General features: G+C 43.8%; 1 protein-coding gene across 4 annotated transcripts in view; it reads right to left on the reverse strand.

The window, feature by feature from the left end:
• Positions 1–21,827, reverse strand: part of MED12 (mediator complex subunit 12) — a 160,778-nt gene that overhangs the window by 78,636 nt on the left and 60,315 nt on the right. For all 4 annotated transcript variants that reach the window (XM_056537578.1, XM_056537576.1, XM_056537577.1 and 1 more), the window contains exons 13-17: positions 18,152–18,381; positions 17,172–17,252; positions 10,066–10,230; positions 3,673–3,817; positions 3,469–3,587 (exon numbers count right to left, since the gene is read on the reverse strand). In XM_056537578.1, the coding sequence (XP_056393553.1) occupies positions 3,469–3,587; positions 3,673–3,817; positions 10,066–10,230; positions 17,172–17,252; positions 18,152–18,381 (740 nt within the window). The remainder of the gene's footprint in view (positions 1–3,468; positions 3,588–3,672; positions 3,818–10,065; positions 10,231–17,171; positions 17,253–18,151; positions 18,382–21,827) is intronic.

The following is a 21,827-nucleotide window of genomic DNA, read 5'->3' on the forward strand; positions in this document are numbered from 1 at the left end:
ATTTCCTTTCAGTCTGACCACAGTGCTCTCTGCTGACACCTCTGTCCATTTTAGGAACTGTCCCGAGTAGGAGCAAATCCCCATAGCACACTTCTCCTGCTCTGGACAGTTCCTAAAATGGACAGATGTGTTAGTAGAGAGCACTGTGGTCAAACAAAGGAAATTAAAAAAAAAAAAGAACTTCCTGTGGAGCATACAGCAGCTGATAAGTACTGGAAGGATTAATATTTTTAAATAGAAATAATTTACAAATCTGTTTAACTTTCTGGCACCAAATGATTATAAAAAAAATGTTTTCCAGGGGAGTGCCCCTTTAACCCCTTAAGGACACATGACGTACTGGAACGTCATGTGTCCACTCCCGATCTATAACGCGGGGCCACGGCGTGGCCCCGCGTCATAGCGGGTCGGGCCCGGCCTCTAACAACGGCCGGGACCCGTGGCTAATAGCGCGCGGCATTGATCGCTGTGCCGCGCGCTATTAACCCTTTAGACGCGGCGTTCAAAGTTGAACGCCGCGTCTAAAGTGAAACCGAAAGCATCCCGGCTAGCTCAGTGGGCTGTTCGGGATAGCCGCGGTGAAATCGCGGCATCCCGAACAGCTGACAGGACAGCGGGAGGGCCCCTTCCTGCCTCCTCGCTGTCCGATCGCCGAATGACTGCTCAGTGCCTGAGATCCAGGCATGAGCAGTCATCCGGCAGAATCGTTGATCACTGGTTTCTTATGAGAAACCAGTGATCAACATAGAAGATCAGTGTGTGCAGTGTTATAGGTCCCTATGGGACCTATAACACTGCAAAAAAAAAGTGAAAAAAAAAAGTGAATAAAGATCATTTAACTCCTCCCCTATTAAAAGTTTGAATCACCCCCCTTTTCCAATAAAAAAAAAAACACAGTGTAAATAAAAATAAAAATAAACATATGTGGTATCACCGCGTGCGGAAATGTCCGAATTATAAAAATATATCATTAATTAAACCGCTCGGTCAATGGCGTGCGCGCAAAAAAATTCCAAAGTCCAAAATAGTGCATTTTTGGTCACTTTTTATATCATTTAAAAATGAATAAAAAGTGATCAATAAGTCCTATCAATGCAAAAATGGTACCGTTAAAAACTTCAGATCACGGCGCAAAAAATGAGCCCTCATACCGCCCCATACACGGAAAAATAAAAAAGTTATAGGGGTCAGAAGATGACAATTTTAAACGTATTAATTTTCCTGCATGTAGTTATGATTTTTTCCAGAAGTCCGACAAAATCAAACCTATATAAGTAGGGTATCATTTTAATCGTATGGACCTACAGAATACATATCAGGTGTCATTTTTACCGAAAAATGTACTACGTAGAAACGGAAGCCCCCAAAAGTTACAAAACAGCGTTTTTTTTTTCAATTTTGTCGCACAATGATTTTTTTTCCCGCTTCACCATAGATTTTTGGGCAAAATGACTGACGTCATTACAAAGTAGAATTGGTGGCGCAAAAAATAAGCCATCATATGGATTTTTAGGTGTAAATTTGAAAGAGTTATGATTTTTTAAAGGCAAGGAGCAAAAAACGAAAATGCAAAAACGGAAAAACCTCCGGTCCTTAAGGGGTTAATGATCCCAAGAACTCCAATAAGGCTATGTTTACATCACTGTTGTTCAAAAAAATAAAATTAAAATTAAAAATGTTATTTTTGGGGCTTCCGTTTCTATGCAGCGCATTTTTCGGTAAAATTGATACCTTGTCTTTATTCTGTAGGTCCATACGATTAAAATCATACCCAACTTAAATAGATTTGATGTTTTTCTTCTGTTAAAAAATTATAACTTTATGCACAACAATAAGTAGATTTACAATTTCTTCTTCTGACCCCTTTAACTTTTTTATTTTTCCATATACGGGGTGGTATGAGGGCTTATTTTTTTCCACAATGATATGAAGTTTTCATTGGTAATATTTTTGTTTTGATGGGACTTTTTGATCGTTTTTTTAAATAAATTTTATACAAAGTCACCAAAAATAAGAAGCTTTGGACTTTGGATTTTTTTGACTGTACGGTTTAATTAACATTATATTTTTATAGTTCGGACATTTTCGCACGCAGCTACACCACATGTTTATTATTATGTTTTTATATATTTTATGGAATTTGGGAAAAGGGGGGTGTTTTAAACTTAAGAAAGGAGTTAAAAGGTGTTATCCAGGAAAAAAATTTTTTTTATATATATCAACTGGCTCCAGAAAGTTAAACAGATTTATTAATTACTTCTATTTAAAAAAATCTTAATCCTTTCAGTACTTATGAGCTGCTGAAGTTGAGTTTTTCTTTTCTGTCTAAGTGCTCTCTGATGACAGCTGTCTCGGGAAATGTCCAGAGTAGGAGCAAATCCTGATAGCAAACCTGTTCTACTCTGTGCAGTATCATTGACATACAGAGGTGTCAGCAGAGAGCACTGTAGTAAGACAGAAAAGAACATCTCAACTTCAGCAGCTGATACATATTGGAAGGATTAAGATTTTTTAATAGAAGTCATTTACAATAGAAGTCACCCAGTCAGAGGCCATATGCCCAGCAGAAGGTGAATTGATTTAGCATGTTCGGGTCCCATCCGAAATGAGGCCACCTCCGTGTGGTGGATGGGGGATACGTTTTGATCGAGAAGTGCGCTAGGAGCTTCCATTTTTGGACCAAGAGTGCTGCTGCAACCTTTCTTTGTTTTTTGTACACTCTGTATTTGCCACAGCAGCGTGAACCCGTGTATTAGGTAGTCATGCTGGATATTTTTCTTTTTTGTGTTTTTTCTTTACAAGCAATGGGGAGTCGCCCCCTCTCTAGCCGTGCACCCCTTCCTGTTCACAGGAGGTTTTAAATTGGTAGTGGATCCCGCATGTCCCCCAGTCAGAGGCCATATGCCCAGCAGAAGGTGAGTGAATTAAGCATGTCAGGGTCCCATCCAATATAGGGCCACCTCATAGGAGGTTTGTAATTTCTACAAGAATCAGCTGAGGGACGGCCGTTATGGCGCATGCTCCTGACTCATACCCCATTAACGCCAAATGGATGTGTATACATGTCCTTGGTCATTAACCAGTTAATGGTAGTAAAATGGTAATAGACTTTAATACTTGCATACAAAATAACAGACCATCAATGTGTCTGTCTATTTTCTTTATGTCAATTTTTTAACCAGTCTTTTTATCTGAGAATGCTCAGTAGCATTAACAGAGGTTACTTCCATCATCATAGACTTCAATGTAAAAAAAAAAAAAGACTGGTATTTATTCTTCGTTATAAATAACGAAAATAAATTACTGATGATAACGACAACAGAAAAAAAAAAAAAAAACATAGGAATGACTGTGATCCGTTACCTTTATTTTCCATTCAGTTTCTCGATTTCTATAACGAAATGGAGTAACAGAAATGATGGATGTGAACCCACCCTAATGCAACAATCTTAATCTAGAATGGGTTACCTGAGCTGTAACTTGATGCTGATCAAAGTGTGAGAGCTGCTGAAACCTGTGAAAAATTTCTTCTGCTGTAGGAAAAGCTTCAGGTTTTACCCTTCGTCTACGTTGTCCTTCATTTGACCCTGGGAGAAAATATTTAATGTCATTCATATACCTGTGTATGTCAGAAATGATGGAATTGTGGAGATTCACCCCTGCGATTCTCACCTGTCTCTGCAGTGCTTTTCCTGTTCAGCACCTTAAGAATATCTCTAGTAATCTTTTTGATCACATGACGAGCATCATCTCTTTGCCTGCCCACTCCGAACAGAACAACCAATCGCTGGTTGCACTCATGGCTACAAGATTCTTCCTAGGGGACAGAAAGTTGAGAGCATGAAACAAAAGGTAATGTAAGCAAAAAATTTGTGTGTGTGTGTAATATATATATATATATATATATATATATATATATATATATATATATATATATATATATATATATATATATATATATATATATATATTTTTTTTTTATATATATATATCAAATAATCCAACAGCACTCCAGTATTGTGAAAAACCAAGGTAGTTTATTCACCCGTGTCTATGCGACGTTTCGGCTACCCACTCACTTGTAGCCATTTTCAAGCATGTATAATATATGTAATATTACACACAAATAAATAAATAAATAAATAAATAAAAATATAATATATATATATATATATATATATATATATATACACACACACACACATATATATATTTATATACATACACACACATATTATATATTATAATATATGTCATAAATATTGCCACCCATTACATTTTTCAAGAAAATGAAGCATTTCTCACAAAAAGGACTGCAGTAACATGTTTTGCTACATGCATTTATTCCCTTTGTGTGTATTAGAAAGAAACCAAAAAAGGGAGGGGAAAAAAGCAAATTGGACATAATGTCACACCAAACTCCAAAAATGTGCTGGCCAAAATTATTGGTGCCCTTAACTTAACCCCTTCCCGCAGAATGTCATATATAAACGCCGGGTTGTGCAGTGCGTTCGCGCATCCCGGCGTTTATAAATGACATGCAGTTAACCCGGCGATGCGCAGCATCGCACGGGTTAACTGGCAGATGTCCCGCTGTTTCCAGCAGGGGACAACTTCTGCTTCACCCCCAGGACCATCAATTGATGGTCCTGGTCAGCGATCACTGTGATTGGTCCCTGTGGACCAATCACAGTGATCTGGGGTGAAAGATCAGATCCCCCGCACTGCCCGCCCCTGGAAGTCGGGCAGAACGGGGGACGAAGGCTGCAGGGGCTCGCGGGGACCTGCGGCATTCGGGGGGAACACGTGGGGACCGGCGGACTTACCTGATCCAGCGGCGGGACCGAGGAGCAGCGCGGGACCGGCCACGTGGACGAGCAGCGACGGGTAAGTATGTGGTCCTCAGAGGCAGCAGTGAAGATCTTCACTGCTGCTTCTAGGAGTCTGAAAACTACAACTCCCAGCATGCCTAGACAGCCTTTGGCTGTCTGGGCATGCTGGGAGTTGTAGTTTTGCAACATCTGGAGGGCCTCAGTTTGGAGACCATTGTATAATGGTCTCCAATCTGTGCTCTTCCAGCTGTTGCAAAACTACAACTCCCAGCATGCACTGACTGTCCAGGCATGCTGGGAGTTTTAGTTCAGCAACATCTGGCCCTTCAGATGTTGCCGAACTACAACTCCCAGCATGCCCTTCAGCTGTCTGGGCATGCTGGGAGTTGTAGTTTTGCAACAGCTGGAGACACACTGGTTGGGAAACATTGTTTCTAACTCAGTGTTTCCTAACCTGTGTGCCTCCAGCTGTTGCAAAACTATAACTCCCAGCATGCACTAAAAGACCATGCATGCTGGGAGTTGTAGTTTTGCAACATCTGGAGACACACTGGTTGGGAAACATTGTCTGTTTCTAACTCAGTGTTCCCTAACCTGTGTGCCTCCAGCTGTTGCAAAACTATGACTCCCAGCATGCACTAACAGACCATGCATGCTGGGAGTTGTGGTTTTGCAACAGCTGATGCAAGCCCCCGCTTCCCCCCCCCTCCCCCCCCCCCCCCCCCCGCCACGCCACCCCCATGAATGTACAGGGTACATTCACATGGGCGAGGCTTTTACAGTGGGTTTCTCGCATCTTGAGATGCAGCAAATTTTGCGCTGGGAAACTCGCTGTAATCCCCCGCCCATGTGACTGTACCCTTAAAACACTACACTACACTAACACAAAATAAAATAAAAAGTTAAAAACACTACATATACACATACCCTTACACAGCCCCCCTCCCCCAATAAGAACGTCCGGTACACCACTGTTTCCAAAGCAGAGCCTCCAGCTGTTGAAAAACAACAACTCCCAGTATTGTCAGACAGCCGTTGACTGTCCAGGCATGCTGGGAGTTTTGCAACAGCTGGAGGCACCCTGTTTGGGAATGAATGGCGTAGAATACCCCTATGTCCACCCCTATGCAAATCCCTAATTTAGGCCTCAAATGCACATGGCGCTCTCACTTTGGAGCCCTGTCGTATTTCAGGGCAACAGTTTAGGGCGACATATGGGGTATCGCTGTACTCGGGAGAAATTGCGTTACAAGGTTTGGGGGGCTTTTTCTTCTTTAACCCTTCATGAAAAGGAAATGTTGGGGTCTACACCAGAATGTTAGTGTAAAATTTTTTTATTTTTTACACTAACATGCTGATGTTGCCCTATACTTTACATTTTCACAAGAGGTAAAAGGGAAAAAAGCCCCCCAAAATTTGTAATGCAATTTCTCCCGACTACAGAGATACCCCATATGTGAGCGCAAAGTGCTCTGGGGGCGCACAACAAGGCCCAGAAGGGAGAGCGCACCATGTACATTTGAGGTGATTTGCACAGGGGTGGCTGATTGTTACAGCGGTTTTGACAAACGCAAAAAAAAACAAAACCCCACATGTGACCCCATTTCGGAAACGACACCCCTCACGGAATGTAATGAGGGGTGCAGTGAGAATTTACCCCCCACAGGTGTCTGACGGATCTTTGGAACAGTGGTCCATGAAAATGAAAACTTGTACAGCCCACTGTTCCAAAGATCTGTCAGACACCAGTGGGGGGCAAATGCTCACTGTACCCCTTGTTACGTTCCTCAAGGGGTCTAGTTTCCAAAATGGTATGCCATGTGTGTTTTTTTTTGCTGTTCTGGCACCTTAGGGGCTTCCTAAATGCGACATGCCCCCCGAGCAAAATTTGCTCTCAAAAAGCCAAATATGACTCCTTCTCTTCTGAGCATTGTAGTTCACCCATAGTGCACTTCAGGTCAACTTATGGGGTACCTCCATACTCAGAAGAGAAGGGGTTACAAATATTGGGGGGGTATTTCCTGCTATTGACCCTTGGAAAAATGTGAAATTTTGGGGGAAACACATTTTAGTGAAAAAAAATTTTTTTTTTTTTACATATGCAAAAGTCGTGAAACACCTGTGGGGTATTAAGGCTCACTTTATTCCTTGTTACGTACCTCAAGGGGTCTAGTTTCCAAAATGGTATGCCATGTGAGGGTTTTTTGCTGTTCTGGCACCATAAGGGCTTCCTAAATGCAACATGCCCCCAAAAACTATTTCAGAAAAACGTACTCTCCAAAATCCCCTTATCGCTCTTTCCCTTCTGAGCCCTCTACTGCGCCCGCCGAACACTTTACATAGACATATGAGGTATTTGCTTACTCGAGAGAAATTGGGCTACAAATATAAGTATACATTTTCTCCTTTTACCCCTTGTAAAATTTAAAAATTGGGTCTACAAGAACATGCGAGTGTAAAAAATGAAGATTGTGAATTTTATCCTTCACTTTGCTTCTATTCCTGTGAAACACCTAAAGGGTTAAAATGATGACTGAATGTCATTTTGAATACTTTGGGGGGTGCAGTTTTTATAATGGGGTCTTTTGTGGGGTATTTTTAATAAGAAGACCCTTCAAATCCACTTCAAACCTGAACTGGTCCCTGAAAAATAGTGAGTTTGAAAATTTTGTGAAAAATTGGAAAATTGCTGCTGAACTTTGAAGCCCTCTGGTGTCTTCCAAAAGTAAAAACTCATCACTTTTATGATGCAGACATAAAGTAGACATATTGTATATGTGAATAAAAAATTTTTTTATTTGTAATATACATTTTCCTTACAAGCAGAGAGCTTCAAAGTTAGAAAAATGCAAAATTTTCAAATTTTTCATCAAATTTTAGGATTTTTCACAAGGAAAGGATGCAAGTTACCACAAAAATTTACCACCATGTTAAAGTAGAATATGTCACGAAAAAACAATCTCAGAATCAGAATGATAACTAAAAGCATTCCAGAATTATTAATGTTTAAAGTGACAGTGGTCAGATGTGCAAAAAACGCTCTGGTCCTTAAGGCCAAAATGGGCTTGGTCCTGAAGGGGTTAATATTTGTTTGCACACCCTTTGGAAAAATAACTGAAATCAGCCGCTTCCTAAAACCATCAATCACCTTCTTACACCTCTCAGCCGGAATGTTGGACGACTCTTCCTTAGCAAACGGCTCCAGGTCTCGCTTATTAGAAGGACGCCTTTTCCCAACAGCAATTTTAAGATCTCCCCACAAGTGTTCAATGGGATTTAGATCTGGACTCGTTGCTGGCCACTTCAGAACTCTCCAGTGCTTTTTTGACATCCATTTCTGGGTGCTTTTTGACATATGTTTGGAGTCATTATTCTGCTGTAAGACCCAAGATCTCGGACGCAAACCCAGCTTTCTGACACAGTATGACCCAAAATCCATTGGTAATCCTCAGATTCCATGATGTCTTGCACACATTCAAGGCACCCAGTGCCAGAGGCAGCAATACAACCCCAAAACTAGGGATCGACCGATCTAGATTTTTTTTAGGGCCGATACCGATAATCTGTGACCTTTCAGGCCGATAGCCGATAACTTATACCGATATTCCGGTATAAGTTATCGGCTATTTACCACCACCACCCCCTCCGACCCCCCCACCCCACAGAAGCCGCTGTAGATCAATGATTTAAAGCGGGCACTTTAAATCAATTAACTGCAGCAGCTTTTGCAGGGACAGAGACCGCCGCCGCCACCCGCTTCTCTCCACCTGCCTGTCCTGGGGTCCTCCCTAGTCCAACCACCACCGCCACTGCCCCATTGCCTCCCTGGTTTTATAACTACCTGTTTCCGGGACCCGCGCTACTTCTGGCTACAGCAGCGTCCTGAGCGGTCACTGTGTGCACTGACTGTGACGTCATGTTGAGGACGTCACTCATCATTGCGTTGCGCAGCGCGCAGGAGCCTTAAGTAGCGTGGACCCCAGGAACAGGTGATTATAAAACCGGGGATGGGGGATGCAATGGTGCAGGGGTGGTCTCTGGCCGGGGAGGCGGGGCATTATCGGCAAGGTAATTGCCGATACCGATAATGTCCAAAATCATGAATATCGGCCAAACCGATAATCGGTCGATCACTACCCAAAACATAATTGAACCTCCACCATATTTCACTGTAACGTACTGTGTTATTTTCTTTATAGGCCTCATTCCGTTTTCAGTAAACAGTAGAATGATGTGCTTTACCAAAAAGCTCTATCTTGGTCTCATCTGTCCACAAGACGTTTTCCCAGAAGGATTTTGGCTTACTCAAGTTCATTTTGGCAAAATATAGTAGTTTTTTTTTAATGTCTTTGTGTCAGCAGTGGGGTCCTCCTGGGTCTCCTGCCATAGCATTTCATTTCTTTTGAATGTCGACGGATAGTTCGCGCTGACACTGATGCTCCCTGAGCCTGTAGGACAGCTTGAATATCTTTGGAACTTGTTTGGGGCTGCTTATCCACCATCCGGACTATCGTGCATTGACACCTTTCATCAACTTTTCTCTTCCGTTTTCCCCCAGGGATATTAGCTACAGTGCCATGGGTTGCAAACTTCTTGATAATGTTGCGCACGGTGGACAAAGGCAAATCTAGATCTCTGGAGATTGTTGATATTTTTCCACAATTTTAGTTCTCCAGTCCTAAGACTGTTCTCTTCTCCTCTTTCTGTTGTCCATGCTTAGTGTGGCACACACAGACACACAATGCAAAGACTAAGTGAACTTCTCTCCTTTTTATCTGCTTTCAGGTGTGATTTTTATATTGCCCACACCTGTTACTTGCCCCAGGTGAGCTTAAAGGAGCATCACATGCTTGAAAATCTTATTTATCCACAATTTTTAAAGAGTGTCAACAATTTTGTTCGGGCCATTTTTGGAGTTTGGTGTGACATTATGTCCAATTTGCTTTTTTTTCCTCCTTTTTTGGTTAAGTTCCAATTCACACAAATGGTATAAACATGTGTATAGCAAAACATGTGTTACTGAAATCCTTTTTTGTGAGAAATACTCAATTTCCTTGAAAAATTTCAGTGGTGCCAACATTTACGGCAATGACTGTATATGTATATATGTGTGTGTGTGTGTGATATATATATATTATATATATATATATTTTACACATACACAGACCCAATTATATAATATGATATGAATAAAATAAATAAATAAAAAAAAGCATTTTAAGTCAAAGCTAACCTGTGGGATAGGAAAATGAGTTGCATACTGAATGTGACGTGGTTGATCATAAAGTGAAGCCAACAGTCCATTACCACTTGCAGTCTTCACTGGCCGACGGCCTTCACTCTCTCCCTCATCAGGGCCTGGACTACGTCCTTCACAACGCATGGCAGGTGAGAACATCTAAAAAGATATCCAGTAGTAACTTACTAGAACAAATAATTAATGGAACTTTAATACAGTGGCTTATTTTATTAAAAAATAAACAAACAGGTCCTACCCATACTAGTCATCAGCTAATTCTTCTCTAAAACAATAAAGGGGTACTCCGATGGAAAAAAAAAAAAGTAAATCAGAAAATTTTATTGATTTGTAAATTTCTTCTATTTAAGAATCATAACTGTTCCAGTAGTTAACTGCTGTATAGTAAAGAGAAAAGTAGATTTTTTGTGCTTACCGTTAAAACTCCTTCTTGGAGGATCCAGAACCGTGGGTATATGCTCTTGCCACTAGGCATACAATATGCTCTTGCCACTAGGCATACAATATGCTCTTGACAGTAGGCATACAAAGAAAAAAGTTGGCCCCTCCTGGCAGGAAATACCCCGCCTACTAACCTTGAGCTAATCAGTTTAGTCCCAAAGCAGTAGGAGGCAAAATTAACTTTTCTCGGTCAGAACCATTGGGGACACAGAACCTTGGAAAGTACCGAAGCAGTCCCTGGGGTGGGAAAAAAGTACCCCACAGAGGACTGAGCCACTGCCGCCTGCAAAACCTTGCGGCCAACACCGGCGTAAGCTGACGTGAAAAGTGTGTACTTGATAGAATTTGATTAAAGTGTGCAAGGACGACCAGGTGGCCACCTTGCTGACTTGCAGGGGCGAAGCCCTATTACGGAGAGCCCAAGAAGCCCCAACAGAACGCGTGGAATGCGCCGTCACCCGAAAGGGCGGGACCTTCCCTTTTTGATGGTATGATTCCAATATGGCAGAACAGATCCAGCGTGAATTGGTCACCTTGGAAGCTGGAAGACCCTTGCGACTACCCTCTGGAATCACAACAAAGGAGTCACCCTGCCGAAAAGAGGTGGTGACCGAAAGATAGATCCTAACCGCCGAACAACGCCCAGACTGTGCAAGGAACACTTAGAATTGGAAAGAGCCGGACAAAAAGAAGATAGAACTATCTCTTTGTTTACATGAAAGGGGGAAACCACTTTGGGCAAAAAGGAGGGAGGTGGACGAAAAACCACCTTGTCCTGATGAAGAACCAAAAGAGGAGAGCGACAGGAAAGAGATGCCAACTCAGAGACCCTTCTAATGAAAGTGATAGCGATGAGAAAGGCAACCTTCCACGAAAGGATGCGAAGAGAAGCGTCCCGAAGAGGTTCGAACAGAGCTTCCCTCAAAGTCCCAAGCACCAGGTTGAGGTCCCAAGGAGGAGTGGGGGACCTAAAAGGTGGTGTCGCAAGTGCAGTGGTAAATCCTGGCAGAGGAGGGCTTTTGTGCCCTAAGCATGGTGCGAATCACCCTGGAGGAAAACCCCCGAGCCCTCAAAAAAGCAGTTTCAACTGCCATGCCATCAAATACAGCGACAGTAAATTGGGGTGGCAGAGAGGGCCCAGGGAGAGCAGATCGGGACGAAGTGGAAGACGCAGCGGAATGTCGGCGACAAGCCGAATCACGTCTGCTTACCAGGCGCATCTGGGCCAGTCTGGGGCCACCAGAATGGCGGAAACTCCCTTCACCTTCAATTTCTGCAGAACCCTGGGGCATGAGGGGAAGAGGTGGAAAAAGGTACGGAAGGACAACCACAGAATGACTAGAGCGTCCACCGGCAGAGCCAGAGGGTCTCGCAACTTCGCCACAAAGCGGGGAACCCTGTTGTGGCGAGACACAAAGAGATCCACGTCTGGGGTCCCCCAAAGATCACAGATCTGTGGAAACACCTCCGGATGGATAGACCACTCCCCCCGGATCCGTTGAAGAACAGCTGAGAAAGTCCACTTCCCAATTCTCCAACCCCGGAATGAGGATCGCGGAGAGAGCGGAAACTCTAGCCTTGGCCCAGGCCAGAATCCTGGAGACCTCATCCATCACGCAGCGACTTTGCGTGCCACCTTGGCGATTGATGTATGCGACAGCCGTCGCGTTGTCCGATTGAACCCAGACCAGCCGATACTGAAGGAGGAACTCCCAATGGAGGAGGCAAAGAAAGAAGGCCCAGAGCTCCAGAAGATTGATGGGAAGACAAGCTTCCGGAGGAGACCAGTGACCCTGGACCGTAAGGTCCCAAAACACCCCCCCCCCCCACCCCCAACCAGCCCTGGAGACTCGCATCAGTCGTAAAGATCTGCCAGTGGAGGGGGAGGAAGGACCTCCCCTGAAGGAGGGGAGAATAGAGCCATCAAAAGGAGGGACCGGCGAACAGCTGGTGGCAAAAAGGATCCGCCGATCCAGGGATGACAGAGACCTGTCCCACCTGGCAAGAAAGGCCAGCTGGAGGAGACGATAATGAAACTGGGCGAACTGAACCGCCTCCATTCGTCCCAGAACCCTCATGCAGAAATGAATGGGAATCAAGGAGGGACGTCGCGGGCGACTGACACCCTGCTGTAGAGAGTGCCGTTTGTCCAATGGAAGGCAAACCCGGGCCGCTGCAGTGTCGAAAAGGCGGCCCAGAAATATCAGACTGGGATGGGGACAGGTGAGACTTTTCTCGATTGATCACCCATCCGAAGGAGGTCAAGTGTCCGTAAAGTGAGATGAAGGCTCTCCAGGTTTTGCGACCGAAACGGGGCCTTGATCAAAAGGTCGTCCAGGTAGGGGAGAACTGAGATACCCCGAGTCCGAAGGATGGCAATTACTGCCACCATGACCTGGTGAAGACCCTGGGAGCTGTAGCTAAGCCAAAAGGGAGAGCCATAAATTGAAAGTGACCCGCCGGGACAGCGAAACAAATAAAACAATGATGGGCTTGGAAAATAGGGATGCAGAGATAGGCGTCCCGGATGTCCACCAATGAAAGAAACTCCCCCTGGTCCATGTAGGCCACTCTGGAGCGTAGAGATTCCATTCGAAAGTGATGCAGTCGCAAATGACGGTTGAGTAACTTGAGGTCCAGAATAGGACAGACCGTGCCCTCCTTCTTGGGAACGACAAAAAGGTTTGAGTAGAACCCTGAAAAATGCTCCCCTGGTGGAACTGGTACTATCACTCCCTGAGATAGGAGTGTACTTAAAGCGACAAGAAACACCCTTGACAAAGAAGGGGAACGAGGAGGGTGGGAGCAGAAGTTAATTCTGTCCGATAACCCTCCGAAATGACATCCCGTACCCAAGAGTCCTGAACCTGAGCTAGCTAAATGTCCCGGAAAAAAGGACAGACTACCTCCACCCGAGAGGACGACGGGGGTGCCCCTTCAAGAAGAGGAAGGCTTACGGGTACCAGACTTGGCAGCAAAACCGCCGGAACGATTGCCAGACTTCCAAGAAGGGCGTGCTTTGATGAAAGGGGCTTTCCGAGCTTGGGAGGGTGCCTGTTTGGGAGGATGACCTGGTGCAAATGGTCAAAAGTATGTCGCCTTCCGACGGGGATCGGAGCGACGAAACTTGTTCTGCGGAAGCAGAGAGCTCTTATCCTCCGTAGCTTCGGAATTAATTTAATTTAAATAATTTTCCAAAAAGCCGGGAACTGGAGAAGAGCAACTCTGTGAGAGATCTTTTTGGAGGCTGCATCAGCATCCCATGCTTTCAGCCACATGGAGCGGCGAATGGCATATCAAGTTACCTGAAGCAAAAGCCGTGCAACAAGTGGACTCCAAAGCTGCATAGCAGAGAAAATCACCAGAGTTGGCGAGCAACATCCACTAAGTCCTCCCAGGAAACACCCGAAAGGATGCCCTGGCGAAGTTGGGAAGCCCAAACCGAAACAGCCTTTGCCACCCAAATGGAAGCAAAGGTGGGACACAAGGACAGCCCTGCCGCTTCAAAGGAAAATTTCGCCAAGTTCTTAATCTTCTTGTCTGCAGGATCCTTAAGTGATGCTGCGTCTGCAAGAGGTAGGGTGGTGGATTTGGACAGGTGGGAGACTGGAGGATCAACCTTAGGCAGCACCATCCTCGTGGAAAGATCCGGAGGAAAGGGGAACTGAATATGAATTTTCTTGGTTCCCTGAAGGCGTCTGTCTGGGTGCTTCCAAGCCGTGTCCAACAAGGCGTCAAATTCCGCATGAGAACTGAAACAATTGGGAGATTGTGGAGAGCGGCAAAAGGAAACTTCTGGATCAGGATCCGAAGTTCCTGGGTCCTGGGTCCTCCAGATGAAAAGTGTCCCTGATGGCTGACACTAAAATGTCCACCATTTCAGACACTGCAGAGTGGTCTTCCTGATCAGAGGTGGATTCCAACCCGTAAGCTGCTATTTATCCTAGGGAGTGGGAATCTGCGGAGGTAGCCTTGAACGGAGGAGTGTGAGACCTGGAACAAGGAGACGGATGACCTATGATGTCCCGGAGAACGGCCCCTATATAGGGGGCGCTGCAGGTGAACCGGGGAAGAGGAGCGAGACCTGCAGGAAGAATGTCTATCCCGACTGCGCGACTCTGGAGAAGAGCTGGAGGCGACCACCTTAGAGCGCTTATGAGTGCATTGGAAAAGGGAGTCAGGGGATTTAGAACAAGACTCCCTGGGAGAAACTCGTAGGGAAGACCGCTCCAAGGTGGAAGCCACCAATTTGGAGACCTTAGCCAGTTGAGAAATCGACTGGGTAAGGTGAGAAACCCACTCTGGGGGAGGGACGGACCCCACGCATTCCAGGGGAATATCTTGTGATACCAGGACAGACGGCATGGCGAGCTTGGTGGAGCAGGTGGATTCAGTGGAAGCACCGGGAATTTTGGTCTTACAACCCACACAAGTATGATAGGTGACCGGGAGTTGGTCGGTCTGGGGTCGGACATAACAGCTAGTAAAAGTAGTCAGCAAAAAGAAAATGGAGCAATCTCCCCAGTTCTGTGTCCCTCTGAAAGCTGGGGTGCCGGAGCTGAGGGGCCAGGAGCAGCTGCGGTTCACATAGTAAGAGAGAAGAGGGGATTGTCCCAGGTGGAGGCTCTCTGCCCAGTACATCCCTCATTGGTGGCGAGTGACCCCTGAGCGTGCACACCACACTGATCGGTACATCAGTGACCCCCTGCTGCGCGCGCAGTCATTGGCCGGCCGCAAAAAAAGTGGGCAGAGCTCTGCAGCGCAACCAAACACGAGCGGAGAGAAGCTCCGGCCCCAGCCGCCGCCATTAAAGTAATAAGAGTGCCCCACACTGGAAAAGACCGCGCTGTAAATGCCGGCGCACACGAAATGAAAGATGCTGGCCGCTCGAGAGCCGCTGTGGCCGGCATCCAGAGATGGGAGAAAATGAAAGTAAAGACGCCTGCCGGGCGATCACAGCGCAGCTGCCGGAGCTGCGGCCAGAATGAAGATAAAGCTGCCGTCTTGCCTCAAAAAAGTAAGCAGTAGTGGGGAGGCAGGAGGGGAGGGGGAGGAAACTGCCCCGCAAACCCCAAGGCCCCGGTACTGAGGAGAAAAAAGACCCCCAAATCCCCTAGAGAAAATGAAAAAGGAGAGAAGTCCCCTTTTTTTCCTCCACAGGAGATCCCGAGATAAGGGGCTCCGCAGAAATAGGTAGTAGGGGGGGGGAAATCAGGGGATATACTTACCCTTATCCGCCATACCTACCTACAGACGTCTTCAGCCAGCTTTTTAGATACCTGCATCATAACAGGCTGCAACAGCGGGACGAGCGGGGAGAATAGGGGGGACCTGGACCCAGGGTGCAACCCCAGGCGCTGGCCATTGGCGGGAAGGGGTTAACGGTGCATACCCTTATGTCCCATGCCCCTTAGCCACAAACGGGGGACAGATAGCGCCATGCTCCTGAACCCCCACCTAAAAACAAGAAAATTAAAAGGATAAAAGAACCTAACACAGGCCCTAACTAAAAAAAAACTAAAAAGGCCAGGCCCGGAGAGAGCTCCAGACCTGTGTCTTGCCTCCTATGACACTAAGCTAAAACTGATTAGCTCAGGGTCAGTAGGCGGGTATATCCTGCCAGGAGGGGCCAACATTTTTCTTTGTATGCCTAGTGTCAGCGCCTCCTAGTGGCAAGAGCATATACCCACGGTTGTGTGTCCCCCAATGGTTCCGACAGAGAAAGTTCTTTTTTTAATTTCTTTTCTGACTGACCACAGTGCTCGCTGCTGACACCTCTGTCTGTCTCAGGAACTGTCCAGAGCAGGAGCAAATCCCCATAACAAACCTATTCTGCTCCGGACAGTTCCTGACATGGAGAACTAAGTCACATTACACACGAATGAACCAGCAGAAGCTCAAAAGCTGTCAAGTTGGCTTTTACCTAAAATGTATGGCAAGCTAAAATGTTAAAGGACATGTTTGTCAGATGCCAAGTAGTGGTGACAACAATTTTGCCTTATGGCTCTAGCCAAATATCAAAGTACTTTAAGTCACAATTGCAATTTAATAACAGTGCTTTAATACTCCGATGAAGGAGGAGGCAATCGGAAGCTGAGATCGCGCTGTTGCTGATGCCAGTGCCTGCTGCTGTGCACTTCCTGCACTTGTGCAGGAAGTGCACAGCAGCAGGCACTGGCATCAGCAACAGCGCGATCTCAGCTTCCGATTTCCTCCTCCTTCACTGTCTCTTACACGCCGGTGGATCCAGCGTGGGAAGCCGCAGCAGTTGTTACATTAAACCCACATCTTCGTTGTGCCTGGAATATGCACAACCTGACCAGGTGAGTGCGTTCCTCACTCACCCACATTATCCTATTTGGTCTGGAAGATCGCAAACAGAAGCGCTCTGTTTTTTGTCTTAATACTCCGATAACCTTTTCCTACAAACTGCACTAGTGCTATGCAGAGAGCAACCTACAGCCTAGGCACTGACAAATACCTGCTGAATGGCTCATTTGTCTAAATCCATTTAAACATGAATGTGGTTCCACTAAACAGTATTAGCTTTAAATTAAATGGACACTGCTTAGCTGAAGTCCTAACTTTATAGTGAACATCCAAAGGGGGAATGTTGAACATATAGACAACAACAAACTTACCTGAAAATCACTTTTCTCCATATCATCAAATAAAGCTCCTGAACTGTGATCAATATCCATGGTTTCTGAAAGTGTTGTGTCCTAAATAGAGACACTGTATAAGCTGCACAGACACCATGGAGTGAAATTCAACAAAGACAATCCACTGACAGAAAGGTAAACCTTTCTCAAAATAGCTCAGAATAATTATCTAAATTGTTTTACATATAAAAAGTGTTTTTTAAATGCAAAATGTGAGGTTGACTGATTGTTTCCCTAATTTCAACCAAACACTGACACTATTGCCCACAGTTACTAATATTGTCAGGTTTTCAAAATCCTGCCACATTCGGATTTTATTTCTCATTCTGCTAGATTTATAATCTTCTAATTTCAGCTTAGCATATTTGGCTGGTTTTACACACGTGACTCACATGTGCACCAATCACATCATTAATGTGTAAACAGACCAGTTTAAAAGTTTGTCAGAAAAGTGCAACCGCCATTGGTCCATTATGCCATTGAGATAATTTGCACCAAAAACTGTAGGAAAACCCTGAGTAAATACTGGAGAATATATAATGGAAAATAAAGATACAGCCCTTTAGGCTTTCTGACCTGCTTTGTTAGTCGCCTTGGAAAATAAGGCAAACACCAGGCACACACTTAATAAATCAGTTGTGAAAAATCAACACCCTAAAAAAGCAATCAAAAAGTTACAAACTGCACTAGGTTAGACTTGCATAAACAATTAGCGATTTTACAACTTTACACTGTGCTCACCAACACTGTGAAGCCTATATCTATCTAGATATCTCCAGTATATCTATCTTAATAGTGGGGGAAAAAAACTTCAAGGAAATGTTCAACATAAAAATAGTTTTTAATATAATTACTATTTCCGAGATACTCCATCTCAATCTTCACAGTAGATCACTATAGCTACCCACAATCACTCACCAATGACCACTACATACCAAACAGTTCTCTCAACAACATACCTCTAGTTTTATGCTATTGTTTGTCTCTCCCTCTTTGCGGTCTGTATCATCTGTCAGATCCTCGTATGGAGAACGGGGTCGAGGTGCATGGGGATCCAGTCCCAGGTCACCTCTTGATATAAGTGTGCACATATACATGTTGTGAGAAAATACATCATGTCTGATCAGCTCACAAAAGAGCAACACCAGATTAAAGAATTCTACTCGTTCTCCCTCATTTGTAGGGTCCGCTATGAAAGAAAACAAAAGTAAAATAGTAAGGGGAAAATTAAAAAAAAAAAATTAGTGTACAGAATACAGTTTACTAATGTTTATCACAGTCATATCACGTCCATGCAACCCTACTGGGATCAAAAACATGAGAACATTTTACCTTAAAAAGTGTACCTGACAAAAAAAAAAATGTCAATACTTCTGATAGGTCAGGGTGTGAGAGCTTAGACTCCCACTGATCATTAGAACAATCCCACAGATTTCTATTGTAATTTTTTCTCGCTTAGCATGCTTTTCTCTTGGCTCGTTCTAATGATCATTTAGGGTCTGGACACTAAGACCCCAACAAATCAAAACTTACGATTTATCTCTACAACATGTCAAAAGATTTATGTACCCACTAGAGTAGAGAAGAGTTGACAGAAATTGTAACTGACGTTATACAAAAGATGACCTATCCACTTTCTTGGTTTACCAAATATTGTTTCTGTAACTTATTAGACCTGTGTTTTTACCGTTTCTGGAATTATATGAATAAATTGACAAATGGGCATAACCATTTTTTGTCAATAGGGAGTGTACCTACACTTTCAGCACTGAATGTAGAGACAAACCCTATAAATGAAGGTAATGATAAAAAACCAGCTGTCATTTTATTCAAGGTGAATTACTGAAGTACTTTCCAGTACTGTGGGGAGGCGCTACCAGACAGTCCGTCAGTGCATGCACTTCAGTAATATATTCTTTTTTTTTTTACCAGTGAAATGCCCATTCTGATGGATCAGCTCTTCCAGCCATTGACTCATTTTGCAGATCTGGACTGTCCATAGAATATTATGGAGAGTATGGTTACAAGTTACAATGTTTCGAAAAAGATAACTGTGTTGAAAATATTGTAACCTAAGGGATCACTGTAAAAAGCACAAAAACACATGGGCTTTAAGCCTGAAAAAAAAAACTAAAAAAGTGAAACACCCATTTCATACATTTCGAGGAGAAATAAAGAGGATAAGTCGAATTTTAGAACTGATGTGAAAAGTGTTTTTAATCATTGAATTCAAGTGTTTCATTCATTCCCATTATCATAGGTGCATATAATCAAGCAGCTACTATTGCAGTCAGCATTTCCAAAAATGAGTAATTTTGACCCCTTAACCCATGGCTTGGAACTTGCTATAACTGTAAAAAGGACTGACGAATGGGTACATAGTTACATAGTTTATAAGTTTGAAAAATAAAAATAAAAAAATAAAAAACGAGGCTGATGCCAATTGCCCCACGTGAGGAAAAATTCCTTCTCGATCCCAATAAAGCGATCAGAAGAAATCCCTGCATCAACGTTCTATCCCCGGAAATCTAGTAAAACCTGTAAGATTATACATTTCTCGAAAAACATTCAGGCCCCCCTTGAACTTGTTTATTGAGTCAGACATCACAACATCACGTGGAAGAGAGTTCCATAGTGCCACTGCTCTTACAGTAAATCTGTCTGTGATGATGGTGAAACCTTCTTTCCTCTTGTCAAGGGATGCCCCCTTGTCATGGTTATTGGCCAAGGTATAAAAAGATCACTAGAAAGATCTCTGTACTGTCCATTCATATACTTGTACATTGAGATCAAATCGCCCCAAAGAAGTCTTTTCTCCAAACTAAATAACCCCAAGACCCCTGTCCTGGTCCTGTAATCCTCCCATACCATTAATTATCTTTGTCGCCCTCCTCTGCACCCTCTCCAGTTCATCCATGTCCCTCCTATACACAGGCGCCCAAAACTGGACACAATACATGTGCGGTCTGACTAATGATTTATACAGAGGTAAAATTATGTTTCTATCCCGAGCCTCTATGCCTATCTGGATACATCTCATGACTTTGTTAGCCTTGGCAGCTGCTACCTGGCACTGGTCACTAAAGTTAAAGCCTACCCATTAGATCCAACAAAAAAACATTTATTTTTATTTTTTATATATATCATGACCATGTACATCTTAATTTTTGTGTCTCGCACCTTTATTTTTTTTATTACACTTTTAATTTAGCTCACTAGTCTGAATTCCTCTCAAAGGGAGGGGCGTGGTCTACCTGTGCAGGTCTCCGCCCCCTCCCACAGTATGCTGTCTGCTCACATCTCCCGTAGCACTACAACTCCCAGCTTGTCCTCACTGACAGTAGCTGACAGTGGGAGGATTTTTCCTCCAGCTGTGAGCCCTGCACTCACAGCTGTCAATCAAGGAAGTCTGTCCATGACATAGGTGATGATGCATGGACACAGCAGGACTAGTATGTGTCCAAGCAGGCGGGGGGGGGGCAGTTTTTTGACTGGCTTTTTCGGTATAAAATACTGAAAATTTTGTAATGAAAGCAATTGCTAAACCTATTGGTTTTGCATGCTTTGCAATATATCAAAAGTTTTTGTATCTGACAGTGCCCATTTACGCTTATTGTCAACTAATATCCCCAAGTCTTTTTTTAATTTATCCAACATTAAACTTAAATAGCCATGTCTGTGCCCAAGCCTCCAACTTTCCCAGATCCCTCTGTAATATGTTATCCTTCTCTGTGGTGATCACCTTACCCGGTTTAGTGTAATCTGCAAATATATAAATTCTACTCTGTATTCCCTCTACAAGGTCATTTATAAACATATTGAAAATAAGTGGACACAGTACTGACCCCTGTGGTACCACACTTGTAACTCAGTAAGTTCCATTGATCCCCACCCTCTGCTTCCTGTCACTAAGCCAGTTGCTAACCTATTTACGTATATCCTCCCCTAGTCCCAGCATCCTCATTTTATGTACTTACCTTTTGAGTGGCACAGTATTAAATGCTCGTTACCCAAGAACAATAAAAGGCTATCTGAGAACCCCTATCACTTGGTCAATTTAACATGGAAGCACCAAAAAACAAGGATCATAGTGAAACAAATCCATACAAAATTAATAATAGAGAAACTTTATTGATGTACAAACATACATAAAATTAGCATAAGAAGCAGAAAGGGAGTGGGTGCACAGAATGCACAGGCAGATAGTTGCGAGGTGAAGGTGATCATATAAACATCATGATGCGGGTGGCTGTCTGGAAATGTATCATCATGGTAGGTATCAGCACCAAATGCAAATGGAGGTTAACTAAACAGATGAGGCCCAAAAATATATTAAGGGTATCTATACAGGTATACGCCACAGGGCTAAGGAAATGAAGTAACTGTCTACCACATAGATAAGATACATATATAGATTATAAGCAATGGAATGTCACAATGCAACAGAACAGCATGCAAATACACTGCTAAAATAAAAATAAAGGGAACACTTAAACACAATGTAACTCCAAGTCAATAACACTTCTGTAATATCACACTGTCCACTCAGGAACCAACACTGATTGACAATCAATTTCACATGCTGTTATGCAAATGGTACAGACAACAGGTGGAAATTATAGGCAATTAGCAAGA

The sequence above is a fragment of the Hyla sarda genome, chromosome 9, assembly GCF_029499605.1.
Source record: "Hyla sarda isolate aHylSar1 chromosome 9, aHylSar1.hap1, whole genome shotgun sequence".
Taxonomy (NCBI): Eukaryota; Metazoa; Chordata; class Amphibia; order Anura; family Hylidae; genus Hyla; species Hyla sarda.